The sequence below is a fragment of the Chanodichthys erythropterus genome, chromosome 18 (genome assembly GCF_024489055.1).
Source record: "Chanodichthys erythropterus isolate Z2021 chromosome 18, ASM2448905v1, whole genome shotgun sequence".
NCBI lineage: Eukaryota > Metazoa > Chordata > Actinopteri > Cypriniformes > Xenocyprididae > Chanodichthys > Chanodichthys erythropterus.
In genome coordinates, this window is record NC_090238.1 from 20,610,212 (window position 1) to 20,625,510 (window position 15,299).

Genomic DNA, 15,299 nt, shown 5'->3' on the forward strand with positions numbered 1-15,299 from the left:
TTGTCTGAAATTGACAGAAGCTGGACTTTGATTCATCAGATATATGTATTTTCTCTGCTGTTCTACTAAAAAAAAAACAGTGATAGTGTGTTCTTCAAGATGAGAAAATGCAACTGCACTGACCATAAAGCACGCCTCTGTCTGAAGTGACCACTGTTTTGACATGTAGGTACTGTCAGTACATCATGACACCTTCCAAACATGACACATCCTAAAATGTCATCATGACCATTTAGGCTTGTGAGTTCCTATGCAAATGTCAACCTCTGAACTCTTTGTATGTTATGTGCACAGTTCAGGTCACCCAGAGACAACCACCTCTGGTCTTTCCACCAGTCGTAGGGCCTCATGCATGCCGGCAGCTGACAGTCTACGGTTAATATTACGGTAACGGCAGCTGAGCAGGCTTCGGTAGGTGGTGCGCAGGTCGCGGTTGAAGAAAGCATAGATAAAGGGGTTGATGAGTGAGTTGGCGTAGCCCAACCACAACAGCGTTCTCTCGACCCACAGCGGGACACAGCTACACTCTGTCCCGCAGATGAAGGGCCGGGCAGTGGAGAGGAGAAAGAACGGAAGCCAGCAGACGGTGAACGCTCCTACCACCACCCCGAGCGTAGCTGCCGCCTTCTGTTCCCGCTTGAATATGGAAATGCTCCTGCGGTCCAAGCTCCTCTTGCCCACCCCACGCAGGATTCGAGGCAGACGCGCACACTCTTCCACTTCTCTCTGAAGCTTGATTGCGACGGTTACGCAATCCACACCCATGGGTTCTTCTGCCTCATCAGCCCCTTCCCCAACCTCATCCTCCTCTTCCTCCTCCTGTCCTGCACGAGGGAAGCCAGTAATGGTGTGTTTGGCAGCGCTGAGCTTGGCGGCACGGTAGATGCGGTAATACATGACCAGCATGACAGTCATGGGGATGTAAAATGCTACAGCTGTAGAGTAAATAGTGTAGCCAAAGTCCTGACTAATCAGACACACGCGGTCATCGTTCACGTTCTGCGCCCAGCCAAAGAGAGGTGGCAAGGTGATTGACGCAGAGAGCAGCCACACAGAAAACACCATTTTGGCCATACACCATCCGTTCTGCCTCACCGGGTATGTTAGAGGTCTGGTGATGCCCAGGTACCTTTGATAGAGGGAAAATACAGATGAAAAGACATAGAAACGAATGGAAAACTAAAAAAATGTGTGATTTGCCATCAATTTTTAGCTGCTTGGTATAGACTTGATATAATTTTTGACTAGTCTAATCAAAACAAGCATGACCCAAAGAATGGTTTTCTGCATCATTGCATGTCATCCCATAAGAGGTTCAAAGCACATACATTTAATTTAATTTAATTTATACCCATTTTAACATATAAATGTACTATAAATTATACTTGGGTTTAATGATAAAAATATATTAGTATGTGTATAAAGTAATATTAACTTGCTTAAAAAACTGTAAAATTATTGTTGATTGTTAGTTAATGATACCTAAAGGACTCACTTATGAAAAAAAGAAGAAAAAAGAATGTTATTGTAAAGTGTTTCCAAATCATTCATCATGTATCAATAAACTGATCATTATGATAACACAATCAGTCAAATGTTAAGAAAACTCACCGGTCAATGCTAATAACGCAAAGGGTCATGATGGACGCGGTGCAGCACATCACATCCATGGCTATGAACACGTTACAGAAGAATTTGCCAAAAATCCATCGGCCACCGATCAGGTCCGTGATGCTGACGAACGGCATCACCGCGAGCGCAACGGAGAGGTCCGCGAGCGCGAGAGACACGATCAGATAGTTGGAGGGCTGCCGTAGCTTTTTCACAAAACACACGGAGATAACCACGAGCAGGTTCCCGCAGATTGTTATGAGTGTGAGCATGGTCAGCACCCCACCGATAAGCACCTTCTCGACCTCTCCGTAGCTGAGGATCTGCTCCGCGCAGCGCGTGCCGTTTGCCACCTCCATCATTTCCAGTAGGATCGAGGAGCTGGAGGGCTTCATTTCCAAGGAACCGGAGCCCGCAGCCACTGCCACTTCTCCAGACTCGTGCGCAATTTTGAATAGTCGAGGGATGAGGATCTCGGAGATCATCATACCGTTAGAGGTTCCCATACTTGCACCGATCTCTCGCGCGCGGTCCTCGGCCATCAGGGGCTTCATAGTTTGTCCGTGGCTTTGCACGGCAATAGTTCTGTTGGTATCGCCCAGCACCATGCCGTGCTCCTTTTATCTAGGAACTTTTCAGAGCGCCCGATGATGGCACGAGATCACAGCTGCGCGCGCAATGACTGATGCGCATCCGATTAATGTTCTGTCACTGACGCGCGGCTACTTTCTCTATTTTTGGAGGAGATCACTGGTTTGTCATTTTCGCACACCATGTTCCCACAAAAACCGAAAGAGAAGTTTGTCATGTTGTCACAAGACTTAAGATAAAATAACTGATTTCTACGCAATGCCAGTTTATAATCGTGATAATTCATGTAATTAATATAGATATAATAACAGAATATATCAACGTTTTGTCTCTGATGTAAAATTTACATTTTGTCTGTTACAAATCAACAATATATCCCTAAACTGTAATTAGTGGCCAACTAGAAAACATTTAAAATTTTGTGAGTGAATATTATGGTCAATAATTAATTATCAATTAATCAAATAATTATTTTGCCATTCCTCATCACCACTCAGCACAACACTATTTAATTTTAAACGTTTTATTTAAAAACGATAGGCTAACCATATAGGACACTTTGAAAAAAAAAAGTAAATGGAAATAGTAATGGAAATAGAAAAGCAATGCTCTAAATCAGTGGTTCTCAAACTGGGGCGCGCGTAGGGTTAAGTGAGGTGACAAAAGGGGGTACGCGAACAAAATGCGGAGTAGTTCACTTAACTCTATCATACCTTAAAATAATATTCAAACCGAGTATATTTCTAACTGGCAAAATGCTGTAAAGCCATTACATTTAATCTGTATTAAAGGTGCAATATGTAATATTTTTGCAGTAAAATATCCAAAAACCAATAGCTCAGTGTTATGTATTTTGCTCACTTGAATACTTACAATATCCAAAATGTTTCCAACTATTTGTAAATCGTGAGAAAATTGCAATTTTAACCAAGGCTCTGGGACGTGTGAGGAGTCGCCTGTCAATTGCGTCATACCCGCGTTAACCCTTGGTCTGCCTTGGCTTCCAGTTTTATTTTGTAGAAACCATGGAAACACCAAAGACGCTTTAATATATTACATGTTTTAATCATAGGTTTTAATAGCGAACAACTGTTTTGATATATTTATATATTGTTGTTATATCGCTCAACACGTTTAGTATTGCTGTTTAAATCGAATTTTCTTGATTTTCCATGCTTTAGCTACCTAGCCTGACGTGGTCATACTCAATTCTAGTTCGAATATGAGTCTGATACTGGTGTGTCTCATACGTTCTGAAAAGTGAAGCCACGGGCTCTTTGATCGCCCCCTGGAGGCTGGATGCAGTACAGGTCATAAATCCCGCCCTCTCAATGCAGTCGAATGAGACTTCAGTGAAAACTTAAAAATAAATTCTGCTTCAAATAAAACTTTCTGAAAGACGGTTTTGGTCATTTAAAGTAGTTGTTATCACACTGATATATATTCAATTGTTCGTTTTTGTGATGATTTAGATTTTAGCTAGCAATTTGATGCTATAAAAACAGGGCGTGTCGTCATGATTCGAAGTTGACTGACAGCTTGTCTGAGGACTGTCGGAGCTTCGAGGGGAGATTGAAGATGTATTAACTAATTGTTAATTTTCGATTTCTTTGTTATTTAACACCAAGAAAATGAGTTGTTCAGCAGTAAACTGTACTAACCGACCTACAGGATCTGACGGATCACTGAACTTTTTTTCTGTAACATCAAATGTGGGCGTTATAAGCTAATTAATAAATGTTATTAGTTAAGATAACACACCTAATGTTACCATGTCAGGAAAAAGCAGGTGATCGTTATCTGGCAGTTACTTATTATTTTTAAGGGTATAAAATAATAATTAGCAGGACAAAACTAATGATAGCTTACTCTAATTACAGCAATCAATCTCCTGTAACGTTAGTTGAACTTGATTTAAAATGGCAGGACCGTTTCTGACGATTTAGAGTTGTTTCTAGTGGCATATTATATTGATTTTATCTACTGAATTTGCTGTTTCAAAAATATTATTGCTCTAGAAACAGAATAGCCTATTATTTTATAGGTAGACTTTTAAATTGTGTATAATTTTTATAGTCTATTTAAAATACATGAATGATGACGCAGTCGTCTGGGCGGAAGTTTGATATCGCGACTCCGCCTCCGGCTCAACTGACGATTCCTTCTGCGCATGCCCAGGCTCCAAACGTCTTTTTTTTTTTTGACGTATTGTGTAACGTGTCAGTGCCCATTCATCAGCCCCATTTTGGCTTCAGTTCAATACAATGGAAGGAAGCAGCGTCGCGTCGTCCATCTTTTTTTACAGTCTATGGTCTGATACTGCTCCATTGGGCTTCGATTATGGGGGCGTATTTCAACCGATCCAGGAAAGACCTACAACCAATCAGAGCTACAGAGTAAGTGACGTATGTTGAGCGATGCATAGTTGTCAACAGAATTCTTCTTAGCGACCATCGCGGCCAGCTGATAAATCATACTTTTGCCGAATCCCGTAGGAAGGACGGCAAAGACATCTTTCCCATCGACAAATGCCTTGATCGCGGTCCTCTGTTCCTCTTTTAAAATTAATGCGCTGTCGATATATCTTCTATAACGGATGCGATGGCGGAATCTACATATCTCAGTTCTTCAACAACAGCCATCATTGTTGTAAACTAATTGACCTTTCGCAAAGACTCGCCCCTCTTAGTTACTGTTGCTTTGTCACTGTCACGCCACACAGAGTGGAAAATACATCGCAGAGCAAAGAGGAAACTGACAACACGTCGACAGACAACACAGGACAGGTTACTTATGATATTAAACAAAGTCCCAGCTTTCAAACTGTGTAGTTATTAAAAAAAGTAAAACAATAAAAACCGTTTTGTGGCTCTTTAATGTGTCGTGACCATGATCGTGACAGATTGCTGTAGCGCCTCAGCTCAAGAGGCTCGTGAACCGATCATCTCTTCCTACTAGTCCATTGATAGCATCAAATAAACATGAATGAACATGAGAATGAATTTTGTTTCAAACGCGGAAAGACGTCAATATGCACAATTTTTCAAGTTTAACTCCACCGATGTTAATCTAACTCCTGACTGCTTTGTCAGACAAAATAGCGAATGCGGCGTTCTGATTGGTTAGATCGCTTGTCAATCAAACTCCCCAAGTGCTATTTGATGACGTGGCTGATTACGTTTCTGGTGATAATCTGTCAATCATCGCCCTGACAATGTGATTGGTCCGAACAGTTTCTGTTCGGGCATAATTACTCCTACGGATCAAGTCCAGACCGAACTCCCCGACCTCAAAATTTTGTGGGCGGGGCTAAGTTCGGCTGGCATCCAGGCTATTACCCATAGACAGTAAAAGAAATGGACACAGCGACCCCATTGGAACTCAATTGAGTCAAGTGAAGCCCATTTTTAGTGATTTTTTGCACTTCCGTTTCTGAAGCGCAGACTCACACTAAGCTTGATGACGTCCGCAACCTGTCTGACAGATGTAAATCTTCTAGTAACTGTGCGTGCAAACTGCCATCGTTAATCTTGCGGAGACGGCGAGCTTGAGCGGGGAGTTCTTTGGCGTGAGTGAGCAGGAGTAAGTATTCTGATTAATTATTTTGTATAGTATTTTAAAATGTAATGCCAGTACGCCATATTAAGATAATCTCCCCGATTGTCTGCGAGCTTCTCCACCTGTCTGTACGGTCATTTCTCTATTATGCGACAGAGAGTCGAGCGGTTATGACGCAATCGTTAGCTTATTTTTACAAAAAATACGGGGCCATAATAACATAGAAGGTAATGGAGTCCTTTATATATTGTCGTGTATCTTTGGAAATAAATAATGGACAAATGGAGTCTTTAAACGCCTCAGATGTAAAGTTATTCACTGTCAAAGTGACGCCAAAATGAATGGGAGTCAATGGGGATGCTAACGCAAGTGAAGTTCTGCTACAAGATGGCAGCACGCAGCCGACTTCAACTTCCGGTCGACTTCCTTGGGCACTGGCTTTACCATAGCATAATCTGATCCAGCTTTATTTTTAGTAACAGTAATACAGAATTTTCTATATCATGCAATACGTTTAAAAATGAATGGCATGCCATTTATCAACACAAGCCATCCTGTATTTAATATATTCTAAAATCGATCTAGCTTGCAGTGTGTCTCAGAGAAGTGTCTCACAGCAGCCTCCGAGCGAATGCACAGAGTATCGTTAAAACATTTTCAACACACTCAAATGTATTTAATATATGAATATAATAAACAGAGCTGATTTACCTCATAATCATGACTGGAATAGCGGAAACGGCACCGGCGATTGTGTCATAATAAAAGTCCTGCTGCTCGTGAGGCATGTTGCGCAATTGCTCCAGTGGCCTCGTTCAGCTCCCACAACACTCGGTCCTGCTCTGTTTCATACTAAAGTAACGTTAATAATCTCATCCATGAACATGATTTCTTCCCGAGTCCTATCCCTATTCTTTTGCACCATCCATTGAGATGGAGAAAAGATTCCGCTCTCAAACCTGGCGTCATCAAGCTATGCCTTTGTTTTGAATAGAGGGTATGCATCGACGTCACTTTCCCGCCGAAAGCGCGCTCCCTCAGCTGGACTGAGTCGCAAAAGAACCTGCTGCATGACTGGATTTAACAGGGGAAACTGCGAAAACGCGAGTAAAACTTACGAATTACACTAAAGGTTGGAATTGAATGTGTTCCTTACAACTTGTCAAATAAACCTAATCCATGGATATTGACATGCAGCCAGGAGTCGTGTTTCCTGACATGGCCTATGAATATTTTATATAACTACAATATAGGTAGGTTTAAATCTGCGTAATCACTTATATCAATGTTATATCGTCATGTCCAGCCTTAAAACATATATATATATATATATATATAATGTATATGTAGGCCTATAGTTTTATAGTATAGTTTTTGTCAATGTTGTTGTTTATGGGAAAAACACCCAATTATGCAGAATATAAGATGGAAAATATTTAATTGATCAGTTGTCAACACAACCCTGTCCCACAATCCCTTAAAAGTGATTATTAGTTAGTTTGATAATCAAAGAGTGTCCGGTGAGTGGTTCACAATTGTCTCGACTTATTAACAATACTCATGTTGTCTTGTTTTCTGTCTTTCAGGTGAAGACAGAGATGAGGAGGCATTCTTCTCTTAGATGAGGACACTATCAAAACTCTTGTCCCTCAAGTTCAATCCAGTTATTGAATGTTGTCAAATGTTTGAGAGAGGAGTTGTTTATTTTTCTATTTTTTCTAATGTCTAATGTTATTACAGTGTGACCTAAGATAAATGGGTCCAAGTGTGTAGAGTTTAATTTAATTTAATGCAATACAAATGTAAAAGTGCTTGAAGTGTGTAAGTGCCTGAAGTTTTATTTTCTGAAATAAGGCATACTGGCATAGTAACCCAAGTTAGGTTATTTTTGACCTTTGACCTTTGGTTAAAAAGGGACCTACTTATTTCTGGGTTATTTCAACCCAGATATTGGAGTTGTTCTTTTGACCCAGAAGTTGGGTTATATTAACTACAATTTTGGGTTATTTTAACCCAAAATTTGGGTCAAAAAGAATAACCCATTTTTCTGGGTTGAAATAACCCAGAAATTAGTTGGTCCCTTTTTAACCCAGGATTTGGGTCAAAAATAACCCATAATGGGTTATTTTTGACCCAGGAGTTTTTAGTGTGTACATTACCTGAACTCTGACAATCTGTTTTCCATGTTGCTATTTTAAACAAACCATATTAGCCTATTAGATGCGTCGGGGACATTCGAGATGAACCACGGTGCAAGTGCGTGCCGAACCGTAAGTGGAGAACGGTACGGTAACGGTTCGATTTTTTTAAATTTTTTTTTTACCTAGGACGTTGCACCTCTAATAGATTTCGTGCAGTCTGCTGCCTCAAATCACGCTAAATTACTGCCGTTGTCGACATTGCACCTTTGTAAAAGTGGGGATTGAGCACTTACTCGCACGAAGAACAAATATAGACTCACCGATTTAAGACTCAAACTTTCTTTGATACAAAAACATACCTTTTGTATTTAATGTTGATAACTAGCAATACATATCCATGATCAAATATCCACATGACTGCAGACGTGACATTATTATACAACAGGTCAAAAAAACAAAGTACATTTTAAACACAGTATACTGTCAGTATTTACTCTATTTTCTAATGAAAACCACATCAGAACTACAACACACGAATGCGGCTGCGGCTTTGAACGAATCGTGAAAGTTAATGATTCAATGATTCGTTCACAGCCACTTGCTTCGTTACTGAATGAATGACTCGATGACTCACTCATAAAATAGTGACTTGCTGCCACCTACTGGCGGTTTTAGTTTAATATTTAAAAGTATCACCTTGTTTTACCATCATTGCATATTTCTCTATTGAACATTTTTTTATTTAACATTATTTATTTTATAAAGTTATTCATAAAGGTAAAAATACGCACAGAAAAATAAATTTAGGGGGCAAATATTGTCCCTTAATGGAAAAGGTGTGACTGCAGTCTAAGTGGAAGAGAGCTCAGGAGACGTACGCAGAAGGATGGTAATCCCTTCACGGGGTTCTTCACTCTAAAAGTTTGAGAACCACTGCTCTGAATCATAAAAACAATAATGTGTGTTATTTTTCGCTCTGAAGGTCTCTCTATCTGTCCCATTTTGTGAAATATCTGGGAAAACCACTTTTTAGCACACACACACACACCAAGAACATTATTCCACATAAACCAGACGGAATAACATTACACTTCTATTGTTGCAAAGTACTGTCCTGAAGTTTTATTCAGAAACAAGCTGCACTGTCGCCTCCTAGTGGCAATATATATATATACAAATAAGAAAGGCACTACATAGAGCCTACCAAAACATACACTGAATTCACGAGACCACAGCTGCGCGCATGAGACACATTTTTAGTATTTTTTTTTTTTTTTTTTTTTTTTTTTTGCTAAGACACCTGTGTGCTCTTGAGAGAGCAACTGAAAGCATACATCGACTAAAATGGACCGGACCAGCTGCTTAAAGGGTCAGTTCACCCAAAAATGAAAATCCTGTCATTAATTATTCACCCTCATGTCGTTCCACACCTGTAAGACCTTCGTTAATCTTCAGAACACAAATTAAGATATTTTTGATAAAATACAATGTCTCAGTGAGGCCTCCATTGACAGCAAGACAATTAACACTTTCAAATGCCCAGAAAGGTACTAAAGACATATTTAAAACAGTTCATGTGACTACAGTGGTTCAACTTTAGTGTCATGAAGTGACGAGAATACTTGTGTGCCAAAAAAAACCAATGAATGAATAACGACTTTATTCAACAATATCTAGTGATGGTCGATTTCAAAACACTTCATGAAGCTTCGAAGCTTTATGAACTTTTTTTTTTTTTATCAGTTTACAGTCTATGGGTTCGGACGGAGCGTGTATCAAGTCACGTGATTTCAGTAAACGAGGCTTCATTTCGTCATAACGGTTTCGAAATTTAAATGGTTCACCACTGGGGGGCGTGACAAAAGTGAAGTTATTTCTAAGAAATAGTTTAGCATATTTTCTTCACAGATGCCTTTTTTTTTAGTCTAATGCAATGACATTATTGTAATTGGCTAAACTTGCAAGGCCGTTCTATGCTACATCTACTACTGATAACAATATAAGCTTACTTTGCAAATGCATTTCTTGTTTTATATATATATATATATATATATATATATATATATATATATATATATATATATATATATATATATATATATTTATGTAGCCTACTACCTACAAAAAACATTTCCATTTGTTGATGTTGTAGTTTTTCATGCCATCTGAACTGAAATTGCTGCCGATATCTAGTACGGAAACACGCATGATAATATAAGTTACAAAACTAGTTTGTTGTGTAAGCGTCCTTCTGCCGCCCGTAGAGGGCAGTCAATACAAATTCACGTGCGCCTAATTTTCGTGAGGAGTCATGGCTGCTGTGGCGCTCGTGCAGGGAGCGAGCAGAGGTCTGGGCTTAGAGTTCTGCAGATATCTACTCTTAAACAAATCTCCAGCAGCCATTATAGCAACATGCAGAAATCCGGACGCCGCACAACATCTATCAGCGCTGAGCGCGCAGCACGCGGGCAGGATGACTGTACTGAAACTGGATGTCAACAGGGAAGATGACATCAAGAGAGCTGCTGAAAGTGTCAAATCTGCCTTTGGGAAAGTGGATTTGATCATTAATTCTTCAGCTTTGCTTCATCCGTCTGGTAAAGGAGAAACAAGTTTACGGGACGTGTCCGCTCAGGTGACCAATGGACCTTTTTATCAGTATTGAAATAATAGGTTACTTTGGTGGACAAATGTTGTGGACATGCATAATTTGTTTCTAAAGCTTCGGCGATTTGTTTTAACAGGGAACCATTTCTACTTTGACCACAAATACGGTGGGTCCTCTGGTGATGGCCAAATATTTTGTCACCTTGCTTCAGAAGGGAACAGGGGCGTTTGGTCAACAGCCCCTAAAGAAAGAGAAACAGCACAGTGGCATTATTGTGAACATGACTGCTAGAGTGGGATCTATAGGAGACAATGGTTTGTATCCCTATGCAAAACAGTTCAAGAGCAAGTCTTTCTCCATTAGGTTTACAGGGGCATTAACTTAGTGGAGGTAAGAAGTAAAATTTGATGAAAAATAATCCACAATACAAAAATAAAACAACACAAATATTACAACATATGACATTAAAGGATTAGTTCACTTTCAAATTAAAATTTCTTTATAATTTACTCACCCCCATGTCATCCAGGATGTCCATGTCTTTCTTTCTTCATTCGAAAAGAAATGAAGGTTTTAGATGAAAACATTCCAGGATTTTTCTCTATAGTGGACTTCAATGGCCTACAAACGGCTGAAGGTCAAAATTAGTTTCACTGCAGCTTCAAAACGTCCTACACGATCCCAGATGAGAAATAAGGGTCTTATCTAGTGAAACCATGGCTCATTTTCTAAAAAAAAAAAAAAAAAATTATATAAGTTTTAACAATCAATGCTCATCTTGAACTAGCTCTCTTCTTCTTTTTCTCTATTTGAATTGAAGCATATTTGAAGTAATTTGAAGTAATTGTTAAATACTTGCACTAGCATATTGTATATGACAATTTAGTTCAAACTTTGACCTGAGGAGGGCAGTAATACACTTAGCAGTGTCTACACTGCTGGAATTCTAATAGAGAAGAAGAAGAGAGCTAGTTCAAGATGAGCATTTATGGTTAAAACGTATATTTTTTTTTAGAAAATGAGCGATGGTTTCTCTAAATAAGACCCTTTTTTCTCGTCTGGGATCGCTGTAAACTGTAATTTTGACCTTAAACCATTTGGGCTCCATTGAAGTCCACTATATGGAGAAAAGTCCTGGAATGTTTTCATCAAAAACCTTAATTTCTTTTCGACTGAAGAAAGAAAGTCATAAACCTCTTGGATGACATGGGGGTGAGTAAATTATCAGGAAATTTTCATTAGAAAGTGAACTAATCCTTTAAAAACCACTAACTTTTTCCACTAACTAAATCACTAACTTTTCAAAAGTGACATTGTCCAACAGCGACACCAGCAGTTAAAGAAACACTGTTGATATTTGAAAAATCCAAACAAACTCACCCCTCCCTTCATTGCTCTGCCCCCAAATGCACGAGCACACAATGAATGCAACATTACATGATGCCTTTTATTGCGTTTCGTCTGCATGCTCTGAGACACAAGTCATTTATGATGTGAAAGAGTGCCACAGTTTATTCCTTGATTGCAGCAACTTCCAGTTTTATTACAGATATTTTGCACCAGTTACCCAGGGATGGAAAGGCTGCTTTATTTGCAAATAATTTATGCGATATCCCAGTTAAATCCACAACTTTGATGGAAACATAGCTAGTGACACTCAACTGTCCTGTTAGTATAGCTAGCATTACAACAACAGCATATCTTGGTTCTGTGAAACATAACAAAACCAGTGTTACTCACGCATGGAGCAGAAACAACGCAACCTCAGCGTCTGTTTTCAGGCCTTCCAGCTTCAGTCTCTCCAGCACGGGAAAGCTAAAGCTCTTGCCTGATCATAACCCCTTTTTTCCGCCAGTGATATTCCTCTGACTTTTTCTCTCAAGCATCTCTCTTTCTACAGTCTTTCTTCAAAACTCCCTCTTGCTTACTCTCTCTCTTCTCCCCTGTCATGTGTGGACACACCCCCTACTGCTGATTGGCTACAAGTTCTCAACTCTGGCCCTCGAGCTCCACTTACCTGTCCTGCAAAGTATCTGATTGGACTGTTCAGATCCGATTTGTATGTCCATGCTGCTCTTTTGTTTTCCAGAATGTCTGCATTGGTTTCTATGGCAGTGACGTTGCCAGAGAGAGCAGTCACACTGAAACCAGAAATGCTTTTTCAAACCACATATTGAAAAAGTGATTTGTAAACAGATTTGTAAAAATGGCATTTTCATGTGATTTGTTTTGCTGTTCACACTTGCTAAATCTGATCAGACTTCAATCAGATATGATTAAAAATGGGATTTGGACTGACAGTCTGAACATAGCCACCTGCCTGTAACTTTCTAGTAACCCTGAAGACCTTGCTAAGCTGGTTCAGGTAGCTTTGATTAGGGTTAAAGCAAAACTCTGCAGGAAAGTGGACATCAAGGGCTAGAGTTGAGAACCCCTGCCTAAAAGCATGCAGTTAGGGTTAGTTTGAGTTTGGAGGGGGTAGTTGAGAATGAATGGGGGAAAGTCACATGAGCATGTTTCCGCATTCGCGAAACGGTCTAAACTAACAATGGTGTTAATGGGAAGGGCAATTAAAAAGTAAACAACTCACCCACTTGGATATAATTGCCTTATGTCACATCTAAATCAAACTGGAAATGACTTGAACATGATCTGAGGTGTTTTTTTAGTGAGCAGTCAGTTTGGTGAAGTTAAAGGTGCATTTCTGTGTCTGTGCGTGACTACTGCAGTGTTTACGAAGCTTTGATGATTGATGGGCCAAAAATAAATTGATCATTAAAAAGAACAGCTGAACATAAGTTCACAAAAAAAAATATACATGAAAGTTGTTACTACAGTTATTATTTTGGAATAAATGTAAAAATTCTTAAAAAGCACTGAGAAACTTAAAAAAGTAACTTAATGAGGGATTTACTTTCTGATAAATGTAATATTAATTACATTGAATAGAATTGTACTGATTGTTGTTTTTCTTGATAGTGTAAGTAATGTTTGTTTATTTAACCTGAAAATGTCAACAAAAAAATAAAAGAAATAACAGTGAGGCCTTTGCCTCCTCAATTCAGAAAACTGCATGGGCTTAAGGTCAATAACCAATCAATAACTTTATGAACAAATTACTCAGTATCAGCTATCAAATATCAGATGAACTAATATGGAAAACTGATGATTTAAAAGGTTACCTGTACTTGAGCTTAAGTTTGTGCTACCAATTAGCTGATTATTGCCTGCAAATATGAAAATAACTAAACAAATGTAACATTTTTGTCTGATCATTTTTTTGCATACTAATGCAAAGAAACGTTCCTGTCCCCATTTTAGTCTGTTTGTCAAAATAAAACAGAACTTGAATATGATGCTGCATTTCAGAGCAGGGCCCAGATTATTAACACTTACTCATATATAATTATAGCTACAAGTGACTTCAGATGAAATGAACTAGAGTTGTCTAAAGCCACATCCGGACTATTCTGTCTTAACCTTATGCTTACCTCTCTGTGGTTTCTATTTTGTCTTCAGCTCTTGGAGGCTGGTACAGCTATAGGATGTCTAAAGCTGCCTTAAACATGGCCACCAGAAACCTGTCTATTGAGCTGGGTCGAGGACGATCTAAAATTGTGTGTGTATCCCTGCATCCTGGAACCGTGAATACGGATTTGTCTCGGCCCTACCATCGAAACGTAACCAAGGACAAGCTCTTCAGCACCGAATACTCTGTCCAATGCCTTATGAATATAATAGACACTCTAAACATAGACAAATCAGGGAAAGCCTATGCATGGGACAGCAATGAAATACCTTGGTAAACAGTCATGTCAAAAACAACAGCGTTCTGTGTCTTCCTTATTTTAAAATAAGGTGGAATAGAAAGTGACAAACAAAATGATGGCAAAACAAATCATCAGGCAATGTAAATCTAGAAAAGAAAAGTTTGCATATTAGGGAAACACTGGATTTTAGAGTGACCGGTGGTTTACTCAAAATTTGAGAAACATACACAGACTTGCGGATGTCACAGCAGATAAGAACTTTCACAAATTTCATAATGGTATGGTAGTCTGCTCTCATATTTTCTTTTTGTTCTTAATTTGGTGTATTCATATTTTTTGTATTTATATTTTTTCTTCCTGTCCTTAACATCGACCTGCTAAAAGGGACTACAGATGAAAATTAACCAGTGTTGGCTAAATCTGGTGCATTTTACATATTGTATGTATTATTAAAGTGCATTGTCCCTGATTAAATAAAATGAAATTAAGTGAAAAACGTCATAAGAAGCCACTTGAATTTTTGTTTGTGAGATATTAGTATTCGTTTTTAGTAATGTTTTAAAGTCTATATGCTTAGGTAAAATGTTTAATAAATTTTTGATTGGATCCAAGAAAACACTGATGTTTGCATTGCTTTATAGAACTTTTTCAGTTACATTTTGACAGATGTCCAGTTCTTTCGTCATCTTTCCAAGTAGTTGTTGAGGTTGCTGATGCCACATTAACAGTGGTTTCCTAAATGATTTGGCCCCTCTCAGTCCTGTAGCTATTTTGGTATGTCTATTCTGAAAAGTACCACCCACAGTACTTTCCAGAAATGTTCACAGTGAGAGAAAAAATAATTTGATGATGCAATTATTCTACTGTTGTAAAGCTAAGTGAACTGACCAGTCAGTTAACACTGTGGTGTTTGGAGACTTAAAATGGACTTCTTTTGTCTCTGGTTTATGTGGTATTTATCTGCCACTCAGTCAACTGTATTTTACTGTAATTCTTCATTAGATGGCCAAGCCAATTGAG

The 15,299-nt window shown here is 38.9% G+C and overlaps 2 protein-coding genes across 2 annotated transcripts; one reads left to right on the top strand and one right to left on the bottom strand.

Annotated features, from left to right (window-relative positions):
• Positions 1-300: 300 nt before the first annotated feature.
• On the bottom strand, positions 301-2,219 carry htr7a (5-hydroxytryptamine (serotonin) receptor 7a). Its single transcript, XM_067367773.1, has 2 exons — positions 1,612-2,219; positions 301-1,129 (listed from the first exon to the last, which is right to left on the bottom strand). The coding sequence occupies exons 1-2, from the start codon at positions 2,217-2,219 to the stop codon at positions 301-303; spliced, it is 1,437 nt and encodes a 478-aa protein (XP_067223874.1).
• A 7,990-nt stretch (positions 2,220-10,209) lies between these two features.
• Positions 10,210-15,104, top strand: zgc:65997 (uncharacterized protein LOC794398 homolog). The gene is made up of 3 exons (XM_067368131.1): positions 10,210-10,536; positions 10,646-10,823; positions 14,029-15,104. The coding sequence occupies exons 1-3, from the start codon at positions 10,213-10,215 to the stop codon at positions 14,313-14,315; spliced, it is 789 nt and encodes a 262-aa protein (XP_067224232.1). The 5' UTR covers positions 10,210-10,212; the 3' UTR covers positions 14,316-15,104.
• Positions 15,105-15,299: the final 195 nt, after the last annotated feature.